The sequence below is a fragment of the Kryptolebias marmoratus genome, linkage group LG10, assembly GCF_001649575.2.
Source record: "Kryptolebias marmoratus isolate JLee-2015 linkage group LG10, ASM164957v2, whole genome shotgun sequence".
Classification (NCBI taxonomy): Eukaryota; Metazoa; Chordata; class Actinopteri; order Cyprinodontiformes; family Rivulidae; genus Kryptolebias; species Kryptolebias marmoratus.
In genome coordinates this window covers 5,790,187-5,807,340 of record NC_051439.1, presented here as the reverse complement: position 1 = coordinate 5,807,340, position 17,154 = coordinate 5,790,187, and the positions used below count along the sequence as shown (strand labels likewise).

Genomic DNA, 17,154 nt, shown 5'->3' with positions numbered 1-17,154 from the left:
ATTCTTTTGTCTGGGCTGAGACTTTTCTCACCCTTTGAAGGTCTCACACACCCTCGCATTCAGCTCAACCTGGCAGTTACTCGCTGCTTACAGAGCAGTTGTGTAGTTGGAAGTGTGTGTGTGTGTGTGTGTGTTTGCTGTCAGCATCGAATAGCAGCACAAGTACACACAAACAACCTGACTTGGTTTCAGGTGTTGGATAGTCTTACAGCTTCTAAACACATTGTCCAAACATACCAGTTTAATAAATGTTTATAATTTTCCTGTGAGCATCTCCTGACTTTACTTTAAAGAAACTAGTTCGGGGCAAACAAAAATAGAGTTTACCTCTTTGCATGAGAACCCCCAGTTCCCTGAATTTGTTGTCAAAAATGTTGCCAGAGAAAATATGCAAAACTGTTTATCTCACATTTTATATTATTTGTACAATATTGGGTGAATAACCCTAAAGTTAAAGTTCCAAAATAGATTTTGATGTGTTTCAGGGTTATATACATTTTAAAATGAGAAAAATAAGTTCATTTCGAACGTGAGTGGTTCATTTGGTGTTTGCTGTTTTTTATATTTCATCATTTCCTTTTCAGACGTATGTTCACATGTTCCTCGCGAGTCATTGACATTCTCCTGAAATGATCTCAATTTAAGATATTTGCTTTCTCATTTCAACCTTTCGTTCTTCCATCCTGTCAGACATGTTTAGTTTAGATTTGCTGTTTTTAAGTGCGTATTCAATTATTTTACATGTATCAGGTAAAAGAATCATTGCTCTTCAGACAGCAGAGCATATCTTTATAGTTTATACATATTAGCATACAGTAGATTTAACTAACAGCAAATCCTTGTTCTGTGTCTTTACAGTGCTTGCCTGCAGCTCGGGGCTCCATGCCCTCTCTTTTTAACGCTGCTTGGCCTGCGGAGCCCACAGTTGTGTCTGTACTGGGCTGCAGCTGAAGCAGGACCACAGGGACTGGACGGTGGTGTAGGTGCCTGCGGTGGTGGAGGTGGGTCGTCACAGGGCCCAGAAACCCTGACAGCAGGCGCAAAAGGCCTGTGGTGTCCTGGCAACACGAATATGAACAAACTGAACTTCCACAACAACAAAATCATGCAGGACCGCCGCTGTGTCTGTGTCTTTTTGCCCAATGATGACACGCTCAATATCATCGTCAGTGTAAGTAGGCAAATTATTTTCTACATGGAATTAATGCTCAGACACAAACAAACCCATGCTTCATTTCCCGCTGCTCTACATACAGTATTTACACAGTAAACAATAGTTTGCAGGGTTATATGAGGTTAAGAAAGTGTAGAGCAGGGCTGTGCAACTTCAGCTGCAAGTGGCCCAAATATAAAAATTACTGGGGGTTTGAGGGCAACAAGCAATATTTATCACCCGCTGCCAAAAAGACAAATGCAGATAATTATGTTTTTGTTTTGTGTCTGTTCCAGAAATTGACTTTTATTTTTCTGGGTTTCAAAGAGGCATCTTGCTGGCTATAGTGATATTAGCTACCATGAATTTAGCTGTTTTTTCTTGTCCATCCTGTAGCCTTACTGCACAGGTCAGGTGGAGGGGTTAATCAGACAACTGCTTACAGGTGCGCATGTTTACGTCCTCACCCCAGTGTCTTGTTATGGCTTACAAAAGAGTGTCTGTTTGACAAAGGCAGCCTTCAATTAGCTTGTATGACGCTGGAGGTATAATAGTACCTTTGATACATATATTTTTAAACATCATTTCCAGACAAATAAGTTTGGGATTCTGGCAGTTTCCTGGGGGCCAAAGATAACAAAAAAAGTCTGTATTCAGCCCACATGCCTCCTATTAAAAAAGGCCTGGTGTAGAGAAATGGGTTTGAATCATTTTAGTTAGTAATCATTTTAGTAATCAGATGGAAAGCACAATGATATTGATCTTTTTAACTACTTCAGTAAGTAAGCCAGTTAAACTATAATCTGTGTTAAACATGTAATATTATTAATTATTAGCAGCAAAAAAGAAATTATAGCTAGCAGGAGTCTAATTGTGATTATGTTTGGTTGGATTATGTGTAGTTGTTTTTAGTTATAAAAAACAACTAAAATGTCCTAAAATCTTTTCCCTAGGTGAAGACTTTGTGCCAGGAACTTTTGGTCCAGGTATGTGACCTCCTCAGGCTGAAGGACTGCCACCTTTTTGGACTCAGTGTCATTCAGAGTAAGACTTCTCTTCTTCTTAGACATTTTTATTTGTTGTATGCAACACTCCTTAAAATGCTGTTTGTTTTCTGTGCACCTTTGCTGTGTATTTAAGTGAAATATAGGTCCACATAACACACAAAATGACTCTAGCTCCCCACAACCCTGGAAAAATACATCATCTGGATGGAAGCATATGTTGTTCTAAAACCTGTATAGACTTTTCCACATTGATGGTGCTTTGCCAGATGTGTAAACTGCTCAAGCCAGAGGCCCTAATGCACCCCCATACCATCAGTGAGACAAATTTTGAACTGTGAGCTGATAATAGGCCTTGTGTTCAATCTTCTCTTAAGTATGGAGGACATGGTGCCTGTGGTTTCCAAAAATAATTTTAATTTTTCATCCATCTGGCCACAGAACAGTTCTCCTCTGTCCCTCAGTCCATTTTAAATGAGCTTTGGTCCAGAGAAGACAGCAGTGTTTCTGGATGGTGTTCACATCTGGCTTCTTCTTTGCCTGATAGAGCTTTAAGCAGCATTAGTGGATGGTACAGTGAACTGTGTTTACAGACAATGATCTGTGGAAGTGTTCCTGAGTCCATGCAGTGATGTCCAGAACAGAATCAGACCTGGTTTTAATGCAGTGGCCTGTGGATCACAGGCTTTAGGTCTTGTTCTTTTGTGTGCAGACTTCTCCAGATTTTTGTCATTTTTGTTGATGTTATGAACTATATATGACAGAATATTTAGTCTTCTCAGTTTTCTGTTGAGGAACTTCTGTTTTTAATTGTTTCACTATTTTCAGACAGTTTTTTACAGACTGGTAAACCTCTGCTCTGCTACTTCTAAGAGATTCAGCCTCTCTAAAATGCTATTTTTATACTCAGTCCTCTTACTGACCTGTTAGCAATTAACAATTAATAAATACAAAACAACAGCAATAGAGCAACATAAAAAAATATCAAGGCTGATACTTTTGTCAGACCAAGAACTTGGTTGAGAAACAGGAATCCACCATGACTGTAGCTTCTTACACCCATTGTCATGATGGTCTCTGAGGAGCCGGGGTCTCCTCGTCACGACTGCCTTCCTCTCTGTGGCTCAATTTAAGTTGTTTTTGACATTAACAACTCTCTGTTAGAGAGTACGGAATGAGTCATGTAGCCTTTACTATAGCTGGGAGACAACTGGTGACAGTTGCAGGTAGCTGTGAGAGGAGCAGCGTTTTCACACAGATTGTGTGCAGATGGGCCAATGGTTGGACAGCAGGTCAGTTGAACAGGAGCCAATGGGTCTCATTGTGGGACATTCCTGGAGTGCTTGTCTGAACAGCGTGAAATCCCCAAGGCAAACAGAGGCCACCCACTCCATGTGTGTCGCCCACCATCCCCCTGACGAGAACATCTACACCAGAACCACGCTTAGACCTGTGTGTGCGTTACGTTTAGAAAAGTTTACTGCAGCTAAATAAGTTCTATAAAACACTAACAAATGTAAAATAAACTGTTTTGGGTTACATTTTAGGCAGGACAGGCTTTGAATGTACTCAGCAAGATAAAAGCTGCTTGGTACTGTGGAACTAAAACAGTCCTAAAAAGCCTTACATCATGGGAAGGACTTTATATCACCAACTTTCATGCCAGAGTTTTAGACTAAGATCATCTCATGATGACTTTGTAGCCGTTTTGGTCAAACCTTGTAAATGACATCATGTGATGTTGTGAGATCCTGGATGAGTATCATCATCCTGTCTGTGCTCCTGCTATGTGCCTTCTTCTCATCTGGTTTATAAAAGTTTAGAGTTGTCAGATCAGCGGCCTGCAGCCCATAAAAGGTGTCACGTCCAGAGCAGATAAAGGCATTACAGAGAGAAGTAAAGCAATGGAGTGCCAGAGGCTGCAAGTACAAAAGGAAGGGAAGAGGCTGTTTGATGGGGCGATATTTAAACAGAGTTCATTCTAAGTGGATTTCTCTGTGCACAGATACACATGAAGGCACCTTATAAGCAGCTGTAAGCACACAAAGTGATGTCACCAAGACTGAACTGGTTACATCTGTCTCCATCCCACAGATAATGAGCACATCTACATGGAGTTGGACCAGAAGCTGTCCAAGTACTGCCCCAAAGAATGGAAGCGAGAAGCCAGCAAGGTAGGACCTAACCTGCACAATTATCATCTTTCTGTCAAATATTTAACATATTAAACATGTTTAACATTAACATTTAACAATGGTGGACCCTGAATTTTAGAGCTTGGCCTTCAGTGTTCTGCCTGAATAAATTCACTTCTTTAATGATGGTTTTTATAGCTGTGGTATCATAATTATGGTATTAAGAGGTGTATTTATCCACTGAAGACCACTGAAGACCTAGTTGTAAAATGCATGGTTACACAGAAACGCAGTATAACAGAGCATTGCAACATATATTTTATACAGGAACCATTAACCTTTAATGCTTTAGTCCAACTATTAACCTACTAAAGCAAAGAACCAAAAAAAAATTCAATCCACAATTTATTCTCCTTTTACTTCACCGACAGCTGCACCACATACAGCATTTGTAGCAGAAGCTTCAACGCATAAACCTAATAAATGGCTAAAATACAGTCAACCATGGTTCACAGGTTTGGAGTCCTAAAACATTTGTAGATGTTTATTGTGACATTAAATAAACACATTTAACTCAATAAATAAACTTCTTCAAGCTCACTAAATGCTCATTTTATGTATCCTGTGTGTTTTCATACTGTAGACTTAACAAACTGGTAGATGTGTCTCAGCTGGGAGGTGTTATACTTTCGTATGGACGGGGGAACAATTGACTTTAGTCCTTCTGTGGAGCATTATAGTGACAGCAGTCTGTTACTGAACACACTCCTCTGCCTGATGATGGTTCTGGGCAGAGGATGTTGGGTTTTGGGAGTCAGACGCACATAGACATCTTATGATGATTCTCACTTTTCATACTCTTCTGTTGTGAGTTTATCATTTTGGTAGTAAATAAAGTATTTCCCTTTGTTTTCCAGGGCATTGATCAGTTTGGGCCTCCAATGATCATTCACTTCAGAGCTCAGTATTATGTGGAAAACGGGAGGTTGATCAGGTTTGTAAAGCTCCTCCACTGTTGTTCACATAATTAACCTTAGTAAGGCAAGATACTTGTACTATCATCAGTCAAGTTAAGCTCCAGTTATCCTTTTAGCTTTTTAAAATCTGCTCTCTGTCTGCCCTGCAGCGACCGGGTAGCCAGGTATTACTACTACTGGCACCTGAGGAAACAGGTGCTGCTGTCTCAGTGTATTCAAAGAGAGGAGGCCTACTTCCTGCTCGCAGCCTTCGCTCTCCAGGCCGACCTCGGAAACTTCAAACGCAACAAGCACTTTGGAAAGTACTTTGAGCCTGAAGCCTACTTCCCCCCGTGGGTGAGTAGATCTAACACAAACCGTATGTGGGCTGAACTTCTGTGTGTCCAACTTACAAGAGGAAAAAAGGATTTAAAATAACAACTTCATTATGCTTTTGCACCATATCAGTTTGCATTTTTGTTACAAATTAAGCTTGGCTTTTTTTCTTTAAGAGTTGTTACACGTAAATAATAATAATAACTTAACAAATATGAACATATTTGTTTTTGTTTGGTTTCTGTGACTCAAAACCTTTTTTTCTTGTAATGTTCAAGATTGGGGTCACATTTTTAATTGCTAATTAATGAGCAGAGCACAATAAGGATCACAATTACTGTTAAAAGCTACTCTCATTAGGATAAGCAAAATGCTACATCAAAACTAATTTTAAAGAGTAAACTTAATGATATAACAAACCATCAGACTGATAAATCCATCGGTTGTGACTTTGTCTCGTGTACAAGTGAGTCACGCTGAGTGTCGATATAACGTCAATCACTTAAGTGGTTCAAGCTAAAGCAAACAAAAAGAAGTTGCTGTGTCACAGACAGAGAAGCTGAAAGTACAGTTTTCAGCGGGTGCTGAGTCCTGACCTGCAGTGCGTCTGGGGCAACCTTCCTTCTATCATACTGACCGAACACTTGGTGATAGCTCCAAATCTGAGCATAAAGATAGTGAGAACTGGGACATCAAGTTTATTTTGACCCTTGACAGTAGAAGACAGAGTTTTTTTGTTTGCTTTAATTCATTTGTCCCAGCTGACGTGGTTATTCTGGCAGCACTGGCCTACCGTCACCACCCATCTGATAGCCACACCCATCTAATTGCCCTCCACTTCCTGTGATTAGCCTCCTGCTGCTCTATCACAGTTGAAACTAGAAGTTACAGGAAACTGTTGGAAAGTAAACAATGCACACTTCCCTGAAGTAAATCTCCCTCAGGTTTAGCTGGTGCCTACAAAGATTACTTAAAACGTTCAAAAGCCACTCACAAAGCTTGACGGGATATGCTTCCAGTTACAGTCTCTGACTCATGTTCAGTCTCTCGTTGCTGACGTTCGTTTGCCTGACGGTAGGCGGCTTCGTTAACCTGACTGGTTCGAGTGTGTGTAACTGCAGGGCAGCCAGGCCTGATGCTTCCTCTGTCTCTTTTCCTGCTCAGGTGATCACCAAGCGTGGCCGTGAGTACATCCTGAGGCACATCCCGAACATGCACAAAGACCAGTTCGCTCTCACAGCTTCAGAGGCGCACCTCAAGTACATTAAAGAGTGCGCTCAGCTGGATGATGTCACAGTCCACTACTACAGACTCTACAAGGTGACATTTACACACGTGCCCTTGTATAAATGAAACATTGCTGCTTTTACAGCATAATGATACTGCTGTGTTGTCAATTGTGTTTGGCTTTTATTTAATGTAGCGGTTATTAAATTCATATTCAGTTTTCTTTCATTTTCTGCACATCTGACTTAGTTTTCATTAACAGGACAAAAAAGAAGTTGACGCGTCTCTCACATTGGGGTTGACTTTACGAGGAATCCAGATATTTCAGGTACATTTTTTTTCACAGTACTCAGTCTTGTTTTACCTGGTTACTGATTTTAGTTTTGTATGTTTATATAGGTTTTTTTTCAGTCTAACTACTTGTGCAGGCTTTGTGCTGTTTTAGCTATTCACATGTCAAAATGTTCAGCTCATTCTAAAGTTAGGTGCTATGACTTTTGGTTTTTGTAACCTTTATACTTTTCAAAATACTTAACTTTATTTACAAATATTTTCCCCGCAGAAATACACTGAGATCTGTTCAGTTCCTTCAAACACTTTTTTTTTCCAAGTCTGCTTCAGCAAACTGGCTCCGTAGTTACAGTTTTGCTACTTTACTTAGCCTTTTGCTACTTCTAGCTGTTAGCTTTTATTAGCTAGCATTCTGCTTCTTTTTTCAAGTGTTTCATTCCTTTTAGCCAGTGTGCTGCTCAGTCATTCAGCGCTCAGCATTCACACTGCATTTTCAGATTTATCTTGCTGAACTTGCGTTTAGTTTAGTTGAACAAACTCAAGCTTACTAAACGTCATTTAAGAAGAGACAAACTAGAGGAACTGTGGATGTCAGGATCAAACAGACTCATAAGATGAAGTTAAGTTTCAGACGACCTCACTCTGACAAACCTACTTAGACGACTTTGATATCCCTGCTTCTGTAAAAAGCTCTGTGATAAAAGGCTGAGGTTCTATTGTTTGTTTTACTATAATTTGATAACTTACAGTCAAAGTCATGATTCAGAATTAGGAGATAACCAGTCATGAAACAAGTTGTTAGTTGTAGCCAGAAGAAATAATTTTGATACTGTTTTGTTTTCATTCAAGAAGACACAAAACAAGTTACCTGTCATACACAGCAGACTTTCCTTTGTTTAAAACAAGCTGGGACAGTCTGTATAAAAGAAAAAAAAAGGTTACATGTAAGAAAACAGTCTTTACAGCACGACTGCCCTGTTTCCTTTTTTTCAGCTGCAAAACATTACATATATTTTTTTTAATGTATTTCAGAACGTTGGCTCCGTGAGGCAGCTGCTGTACGACTTCCCCTGGACTAATGTGGGGAAACTGGTGTTTGTGGTGAGTCAAATGCAACATCACAGCATGTATCCCAGAAAGACACTTTTCATGGGTGCTGTACTTCTGTTATTGTTGCAGTGTGTTTTGTTTTTAAACTAACTTCAGTGTTGATAAAACCTGAGCATCCTCTGGCTGTGGCGATGTTTGTGGAAGCCAAACTCCTGCTCAGGACTGTGGAAATTTTTACACAAGTCTTCTTTTCTCTTCACTGCTGTTTTATCTCAGCCTGCAAGTCCTCTGGAACTAATCAGGGATTTTGAAAGCCTTTCCTTGCATACACACACACACACACACACAGAGTACTGTACACTACATGCATATTGTCATGTAATCAGCGACAGGATTTTCTCTCCTGTGCCCCTTCTTCATTGATTTGTTTAATTGTCTTGTTTTAGCACGTGGCCCTTAAAGGAAACCCTGTAAAATCTTCCCATCTCTCCTCTGAGTCAGTTTGTCGTTAAGCTGAGCACAGCAGGCGTTTAATTCTGTGGGGTTTCTGTTATCACAGCGAGGCAGAGACGCTTACTATATATCTGTTTCACTCTGACGGCCTCACGATTTCTGCCAGCCGGCTGTTAATCACAATCCAAAAAGGTCCTACTGCTTATCACTGCCACCACACAGAAAAGCTCCTTACAACTATAAATTTAGATATCTTTTTTTTATATATATATATATATATATATATATATATATATATATATACCTTAGAGAAGAATTAGAAGCCTGTAAGATATCTCATAAAAGTTGAAGGCGCGTTTGTGTTCGGTCTGATTTTAGCACAAACAGCTTTTGCATCTGCCTCCCAGCTCACAGTACAGACATCCTGTTTTCGTCACTTTGGCTTTTGTGCGGTGATTTCTGTCCGCCTGCTGTCTGGAGCATTGTGAGAGTGAGTGAGCAGTGGCGCAGCTGTGGTCGCACCGTGGACCAGAAGGGTTTCTCGTTGGCCCTGTCACACCCTTCTCCAGAATAACAGGCTTTCTCCTTCCACCCCACCCAAGAGTCTCGTCATCCAACGCCGCTGCCACCATCAGCAAGTGGGCCAGAGAGTGGCGCAAGCAGGGGGATGTGTGGGTCAGATAAACACCAGATGGTGGGATTGTTTTAGGGGATTTTTACATTCTGGTTTTTGGCCTTTTAAATGACTTGAAATCATTTTCGGTATCAAGGTTTAAAAGAGGAAGGGGTGTGCTTTCTGCTGCATAAGTGCTTCTCTGTAAGCCAGTTAGCGTTCATCCTGCTGCCTCTGGAGGCTGTAATGACATCACATCTTTTTTGGGCTGGAGTGTTGAAACTTGTGGCTTTTCAGTGCTTTGATTGATGCTGGTCTCTTTTGGGGATATTTAGGTATGACGCCTAGTCCGAAAAAATTGGGGTGTTGTAAATAAAAAATAGAATATAATGGTTTGCAAATGTCCATCCATTTTCTTTACCCTCGTTTTCCTTGCCGGGTCGCAGGGGCGCTGGAGTCTACCTCCAGCAGTCACAGTGTGAGAGGCGGGGGACACCCTGGACAGGTCTCCAGTCCATCACAGAGACACAAAGAGACAAACCATTCACGCTCTCACTCACACGTATGGACAATTTAAGAGTTACCAATGAACCTAACATGCATGTTTTTGATCTGTGGGAGGAAACTGGAGTAACTAGAGTAAACCTACATGAGCTCAGGGAGAACATGTAAACTCCACCCAGACAAGCCTCAGGCTGGGAAGTGATCCTGTGACCTTCTCTCTGTGAGGCCATAGGTGTAACCACTACTTCACTGTATCCCCCCCAAAAAAAAATTCAAATGTTATAAACCCATATTTTATTCAGATCATAGTAATCAGATGTGTAAATAAGAAATTGTACCATTTTTAGGTAAAGATATAGTAACTTTAAATTTGATGGCAGCAACACATCTGAAATTTGGGAAGGAGCAACAAAAGATTGTAAAAGTGGTACGCATAGGAAACAGCTGGAGGAGCATTTTACAGCTAATTAGGTTTATTGTCAACAGGTCAGTGAGAGGGTCGGGTATTAAAAGAGCATTTTAGAGAGGCTGATTCTCTCAGAAGTAAAGATAGGCAGAGGTTCACCAGTCTGCAAAAAAAAAAAAACAATTTCAGAATAATGTTCCTAAGTGGAAAATTGGGAAGACTTTGAATATCCCATCACCTACGGTCCATCTGGAGAAAGATCTGTGTGCAAAGGTGCTGAAGTGGTCCAGATCAGACTTGCTGAAAGAAGAGGGGATGCTTCACAGTGCTCAACATGGCCCTATCCTAACTTTTTAAAGATTTGTTGCTGCCATCAAATTCAAAATTATAATTTATATTATATTTTCTTTTTTCTTAAAAACGTTTACAATTTTTGTTTAAATTGTTTAAACATTTGACATGTTTACTATGTTCCACTGTGAATAAATTAGGGGTTTGGGACATTTGCAAACCATTGTATTCTGTTTTTATTTACATTTTACACAATGTCTCGTTTGAACGGGGGTTGTAAAAGCACCCCGTTGATTCTGGGAGTCTTTGATATGTGTGTCTTGCTGGGGAGGTTTTATTGAAGAATTCTGTTCAGTAAATTTTAAAAGGTCTGACCGCCTAAAGAGCTTGAGTGTAACGTAAAGTCTCATGTGCCTGCTTAGATTCGCCCACTCTGCCTGATTCACTTATGGCTACTTCCTACTGAATCTTCACCCTTGTTGTCTTGAAGCTGCAGAGGGGTTGTTTGGTTAAAATCAAAACATTTAAGTTGAGGGATGTAATAATTTCACAGTTTGTTCGTGGATTTGAATAGGAAATCTTGCTGCCTGAAGGTTGCTCTTTGTACAGAAAATCATCTTTAAAGACACTGTCAAACTTGTTTTCTTAAAAAAACAAAAAGAAATGTCTACTATGCACTTTAACAGCATTTACATTTGTCTGCTTTCTTTAAAAAAAACAGCTGCATAAAGTTCAGCTCGGTTCATTTAGTCAGAAAGAAAGTTTTTGACCCCAACATTCACCTGGAAACACACAAAGCCTTGAAGGAATGTTTGGAGGTCCATACTGAAAACAAATCACTGACAGCTGTTGTTGGGTTGAGTCACTGCCAAAGGGCATAAGAGAAAACATAAACTCACCATTTTATTTTTTCCATGCTTACAGCCAACACGCCTTCTCCCTGGAAAATAATCCAAACTGCAGAAAAATGTTGTTTATGCATGAAGAAATGAACTACAGATCCATGAAGTGGCGGCTTCTTTGTGTTTGCTCTCCTGCTGATGTGTGCCCTCGGGCCTTTCTGGCACTTAAACCCAATTTCAGATCAACATTCCACTCTCACAATCTTATAATTACCTGCTGTAAATCAGCGTCCTGAGTTGCTGTTTTTCTTGCGCTCTCTCAGGGGAAGAAGTTTGAAATCCTTCCCGACGGTCTGCCCTCGGCTCGTAAGCTCATCTACTACACGGGATGTCCCATTCGCTCTCGCCACCTCCTGCAGCTGCTCAGCAACAGCCACCGGCTCTACATGAACCTGCAGCCCGTCCTCAAACAGGTCCGCCGGCTGGAGGAAAACGAAGGTACTGTCAGCACGTCATTTGCATCACTGATCTCGCCTCACAGCGAGCGCCAAAACTGAATGACATCAGCTGCAAGTTTGTGTGAAAACAATTTCTTTGATCGCTTTCTCAGAGAAACATAAACCCTCTCAACTAAAGAAACAGATGTGAAGGTCAACTTTATGCTTTTCATGTTATATTTTAAAACCAGGGATAAGCGATAGGGACTTAAAAGTTTATCACAATATTTTCTGGTATTTATAGCAATAACAGTAAAGTAAATATATTATATTTCAACACCATATTTCTGAGCTATAAATGTATCACTACATGCAGTCCAGAGCATCACAAACACAAATATTGCTCTGAACATAAAACCCACCCATTATTAAATGCAGTGCTTTACTACAACAGTTACGTTTAAATAATACAGCTGTGCTGCTAATCAATATAAAATAATGTTTATTCATGATCCGATGGCACCGACAGTGGAGTCATACAGAAACGGTAACAGTCCCAGCTCCTGTTTTTAGTGTTATAAAATAAAAAAAATGAGGTGCAAACACAGTCTGATAATATGAAAAAACAAAACCTTCAAATTAAATACAAGTTTACTAAAAGTGTCAGTGCTGCACTTTACAATGTAAATACATTTCTAATTATAGTCTAATTATAGTGCAGCGTGGGCCGTTCTGAGGTTCAGACCAACTGATAACTTTAAGCAAAAAATTCCTCAATTTCAAATTATTAAAATGTCAAAATGTATCACATGATTTAAATGCTTTTATTTAAAATCAGGAATGCAAATACTGCTGGTGTAGATTATCACTCATCCAGGCTATGGTAAATTCAAAAAAGGTTATTGAGAAAGCTCCTCGGATGAGAAGCGAAACGTCTTCAACTACAGAATAGAAGTCCAGTTGTTTTTGTTTTTTAACCTTTTTTGAATGCAAATACTGTTACTACTGCTGCCTTAATATTGCATTCAGCAACATGATTATTTAACAGGAATAATTATGCATAATAAAATATGAAATTCATGTTTAGTTTTTTCTTTTGATGCACAAATTCATAAAAGAAATGTAAATATGTTGACAGTTACTCTGGTAAAAATGAGTGTCAGATATGTGTGCACTCATGAAACTGTTTTGAAATCTGTTGGTGTTATTACTATTATTAAATGGTATTATTTTTATTTATGTTGATTATTAAGGTCAAACTTTGAATCGTAATTCAATCACAAGTATTAAGTTTAATTACAAATCAGTGTCAGCTAAAACACAGCAAAGCCAGCAGGCTGGTATGTTTTTCTTCTTTAATACATACACAAAGACTTAAACTAAAACCAATGATGTTTAGTCCTAATTTTAATTTAAAGGTGGTTGATTATTATTAATTCTATCTGCTCTTCTGTTCTTCATAAATCAGTAGGCTGGTACTGTCGTCAAGCTAACTCTTGTAGCTTGTTGCAAACCTTTGTTTTAAAACTGTTACCTTAAAGAGACAAGCCGTGACTGACGGGGTTATTCGCTACAGGAAAGAAATGTACAAACAGCCAGTTTAGAGTGTTTTTAGTTTGTTTTTTTTCCTAAAGTAGATAAGCGTAAGGGGAATTCCCCTCCCAGCTATGTTTGGCTCTGAGCAAACAAGTGTGGGAGGGGCATTCACTGGAGAAAAGAAAGGCCTGCCCGTTTTCTAACATCTCATTAAAAGGAATGTAAGCCGCAGGGACAGAAGAACTGAAGTGTTTTTATTGTTATCACAGGATGACTCATATCTACAGCGTAAACACTGCCCACCTCTTTGTAGTACATTAAAATCTGCGGCGTTCTCAACAGAAGCACGCGCTTGTCCAGGTTTTAATGGCCGAATAAACGCCGCATCTTCAAATGTCTCACTTCAGAGAAGAAGCAGTACCGGGAGTCGTACATCAGCGACGCTCTGGAGCTGGACATGGAGCAGCTGGACAAGCGCTCCCGGGCCAGCGGCAGCAGCGCGGGCAGCGTGTCCCACCCGAAGCGCCTGTCTCGCCACTCCACGACCAGCCACGGCAGCTCGCACACGTCCGGCATCGAAACGGACAGCTTCCGAGCACCGGGCCAGGCCCCGCACAGGCCCCTGCGAACCTGCAGCTCATCCACGACGAGCCACGGGAGCTCACACACCTCCGGCATCGAGAGCAGCGGTAAGGAGCGCGTCCTGGACGACGACGGTAAGGGCAGACAGCTGATATGTGGTGACAGCTTTTGATTAAACATTTCAAACTGGGCCAAGAAAGAACTTTGTAGACGGTAGACAACACAAGGCAGGGAATTTGTTTAGAAATGTTTCAAAGCTGTCAAATGTTTTTCACGAGTTTGACAAATTCCAACAACTTTTGTTCCTCAGAGATTGAGATGCTGGTGGACGACCCGAAAGACTACGAGGAGCTTCACGAGATGGTTCTGGATCAGGAACTATGTATCCACATCACCGAGGACATGCTCACCATGTCGCCCGATCAGACCAACGGATACTCAGGTTTCTGTTCTTCTTAACAGCAACAGTCAATAATGTGCAGTCTTGCTGTGCTCCTCTGAGCTGATATTTAGTGAACTAATTTATTTTTGTGTTTTCTTTAAAGGACTGATCGTAAAAGACGTCAGTTCGTCCACCTCCAGCTCCTCAGAGACGGTTGTTAAGATGAGAGGACAGAGCATCGAGTCTCTGCCTCAGGTCTGTTACTTCTGATTCAGTTCTCATCACTCATAATTAAAGGCCACATCGCCGCTGTCTGTCATGCCGGAGTTTTGGACTAAAATCATCTCGGCCATTTTGGTCAAACCTTCAAAATGACATGATCTCATGTGAAGTTGTGAGAAGTGCTCAAATTATATGTTGAGGATGACTCTCAGTGAGTTTTCAGCAAGTTTTCGCTCAGTATCTGTGAAACTAGCTAATTTGTTGTTCGCTAAGGTTGACTAGCTGTGGCGGCCATCTTGAATTGGGCGACTCTAAAACTGGATCAGTTCTAGACGTATATCCAGTGATGACTTTCTGAGAGTTTCAATAAAATCTGTTCAGTTGGTCATGAGATATTTTGCTAACAGTACTTAAACACATCATTATTGCTTTGCCACCTTTGGCAGCGGCGATAAATAAACTCCTAATTATCTTTGTAAAAAAGATTCTCTTCAACACATTATGTTTATATTATTTCATTTATTCTCCGCTCACAGACTTCTGCGTGTCGGAAGCCTCGGTCGTCCACCGACCGCCACAGCCAATCACTAGACGACATCCGGCTCTACCAGAAGGACTGCCAGCAGTGGGCGGAGCTCTGCCAGGACACCGCCCACAGCTACACGTTTGGCTGTGCTCAGGAGCTGAGCGACAGCGGCGGGCACCAAGGCCTGTCCGACCAGCGCGCCGGCACCCTCGGCGAGCAGCACCCGTTTCCCATCAAGCGGACCAACAAGTACTTCTCTCTGGACCTGACGAGCGACGAGGTGCCCGAGTTCGTGGTGTGACGGAGGCGGCGTGCCACAGAGGCGGCGCACTCGCTCCTTCCGGGTCGGGCGTGGCGACGTTTCAGTCCTCAGGAAACGAGATGCGGGACGCGGGGCTGCAGCAAACTGCAGCTGTGAGGAAACTGGCAATAAGATGACTCGCCCTTCATCCGCCACCTGAGACATAACTAACAGGCAAGGAGGATTTACACTTTATTAAAAAAAACTAACGACTGAAGAGAACCAGTGTTTTTACCATGTTACTCAATCTGTTCCTGTATCAGAGGAAACAAAAGGGATCGTGTCATCTTCACTTTCACTCAAGTCTGTCTTCCCATGTTCTCCAGCAGCTTTACGAAGTCATAAAAAGACAGCAAACTGACCCCTGCACGTACGTGATGAAAACATTAAAGATGCTCTGTTGTGGAAGCAACAGATGAACGCACTCTGAGCTACAAACCAAAGAAAAATAACAGAGTCATTCCTCCACTCTGACAGAACATCTCAGTGTTTCTGGGAGAGACGATGGGTTCCTAATCCTCTGTCAGAGCAGCTATCGCTCCTTTCTTCTTCTCTGTTACATCGCTTCATTTTACCCCGACAGGAAGTGCAGTGTGCTCAGCCCCCACCTCCTCATGAACACAGCCGTCGTGCCTTCATCACACTATGCAGGTGTCAAAAGCTCGCCTCGACAATCACAATCCCCCCCTTCCACCTTAAGTCGACTCTGAGGACTCAAGCCATCAGGATTCAAAGTTTTAACATTGTATGATCGAGATACCACTTCAATATCGTTACATGCAGCGGTTCCACAGACGAACGAGTGTTCGGACAAAATGCAAACTTCAAGTGGAGCCAAAACAAACCAACACCTGCGTCTGTCTAACTGGGATCTGTTACAAGGTGTTCAGCCTCGTGTCATGAAACAAACAAAAGGAATTATTTTCGGTGTGTTTATTGAACACGTCGCCCGTGTGTATGGCTGCCGTCGTTCAGTGTTACAAACAAGCGTAGCTGTCGACCAGGTGAATTCCACGGTGAGAACCGAGACAGCGTGGTGGCTGCACGTGCTACAGGCTTTAAACAATTATTTTCTGTCTGTTCGGAAAGGCTCTATAAACAGCTCTGGATTCAGCAAGATTTCTGAGGTTTTACAGGTTTAACTTACAGCTGAGCTCAGTACAGACAGGAGTCAGAGGTAACGTCTTCCTCCCAGCTCCTCCAAAGCTAACTGTAGCTATTTTCATCCATTTCTGTTTAAATCCATGCCCTGTGCTACGAAGCAGGTTCACCTAACCCAGGGTTACTCGAAGAGATCTGGTTTAACTCACCCTAACGAGGAGGAGCTGTGACTAGTAGTACCACGAGGCTGGTCAGCTTGTTAAGTCAACCCTGGATTTCTGACTCTGGGTCTATTTGCCTTCATGTAAAACAGGAGGAGCCTCAGGGGGGCAAACAGCTTTATCTAAGGCAGGGGTCTCCAATCCTGGTCCTCGAGGGCCACCATCCTGCATGTTTTCCTTGTTTCCCTGCTCCAACACACCTGATTCAGGAGTTAAATTACCTCTTCATGTTGTGCAGAAGCCTGTTAATCACCCATTGATTCAAATCAGGTGTGTTGGAGCAGAGAAACAAGTAAAACATGCAGGATGGTGGCCCTCGAGGACCAGGGTTGACCACCCCTGAAGGCCTAGCGTTCCTTGAAGGAATGCATATCACCCGCCGGCTTTCTCGCGTGAGTTTGAAATCATAATGGCCACTACAGCCGCATCTCACAAGACTGAAGATGACTCTCAGCTACTACCACACCAGCCTTACCTCAATATGTCATTTTGAGTCAGTTGCAGCCATTTTCATCAGCCAGTTGTAGTTCATCCAGTGAGCACTCTCTGAGAGCTTCATCAAGATCCGTCCAGGTGAGATATTTT

The 17,154-nt window shown here is 41.6% G+C and overlaps 1 protein-coding gene across 2 annotated transcripts in view; it reads left to right on the top strand.

Annotated features, from left to right (window-relative positions):
• frmd6 (FERM domain containing 6) overlaps positions 1-16,821 on the top strand; it is a 28,617-nt gene extending 11,796 nt beyond the window's left edge. Inside the window, exons 2-14 of one of the 2 annotated variants that reach the window (XM_017409964.3) lie at positions 859-1,171; positions 2,107-2,197; positions 4,252-4,331; positions 5,210-5,286; positions 5,419-5,605; positions 6,749-6,904; positions 7,074-7,139; positions 8,135-8,203; positions 11,585-11,759; positions 13,642-13,950; positions 14,127-14,258; positions 14,362-14,453; positions 14,957-16,821. In XM_017409964.3, coding sequence (XP_017265453.1) covers positions 1,073-1,171; positions 2,107-2,197; positions 4,252-4,331; positions 5,210-5,286; positions 5,419-5,605; positions 6,749-6,904; positions 7,074-7,139; positions 8,135-8,203; positions 11,585-11,759; positions 13,642-13,950; positions 14,127-14,258; positions 14,362-14,453; positions 14,957-15,247 — 1,824 coding nt within the window. In that variant the 5' untranslated portion in view covers positions 859-1,072 and the 3' untranslated portion in view covers positions 15,248-16,821. The remainder of the gene's footprint in view (positions 1-858; positions 1,172-2,106; positions 2,198-4,251; positions 4,332-5,209; positions 5,287-5,418; positions 5,606-6,748; positions 6,905-7,073; positions 7,140-8,134; positions 8,204-11,584; positions 11,760-13,641; positions 13,951-14,126; positions 14,259-14,361; positions 14,454-14,956) is intronic. The other variant, XM_017409975.3, reaches the window with a different exon arrangement.
• Positions 16,822-17,154: the final 333 nt, after the last annotated feature.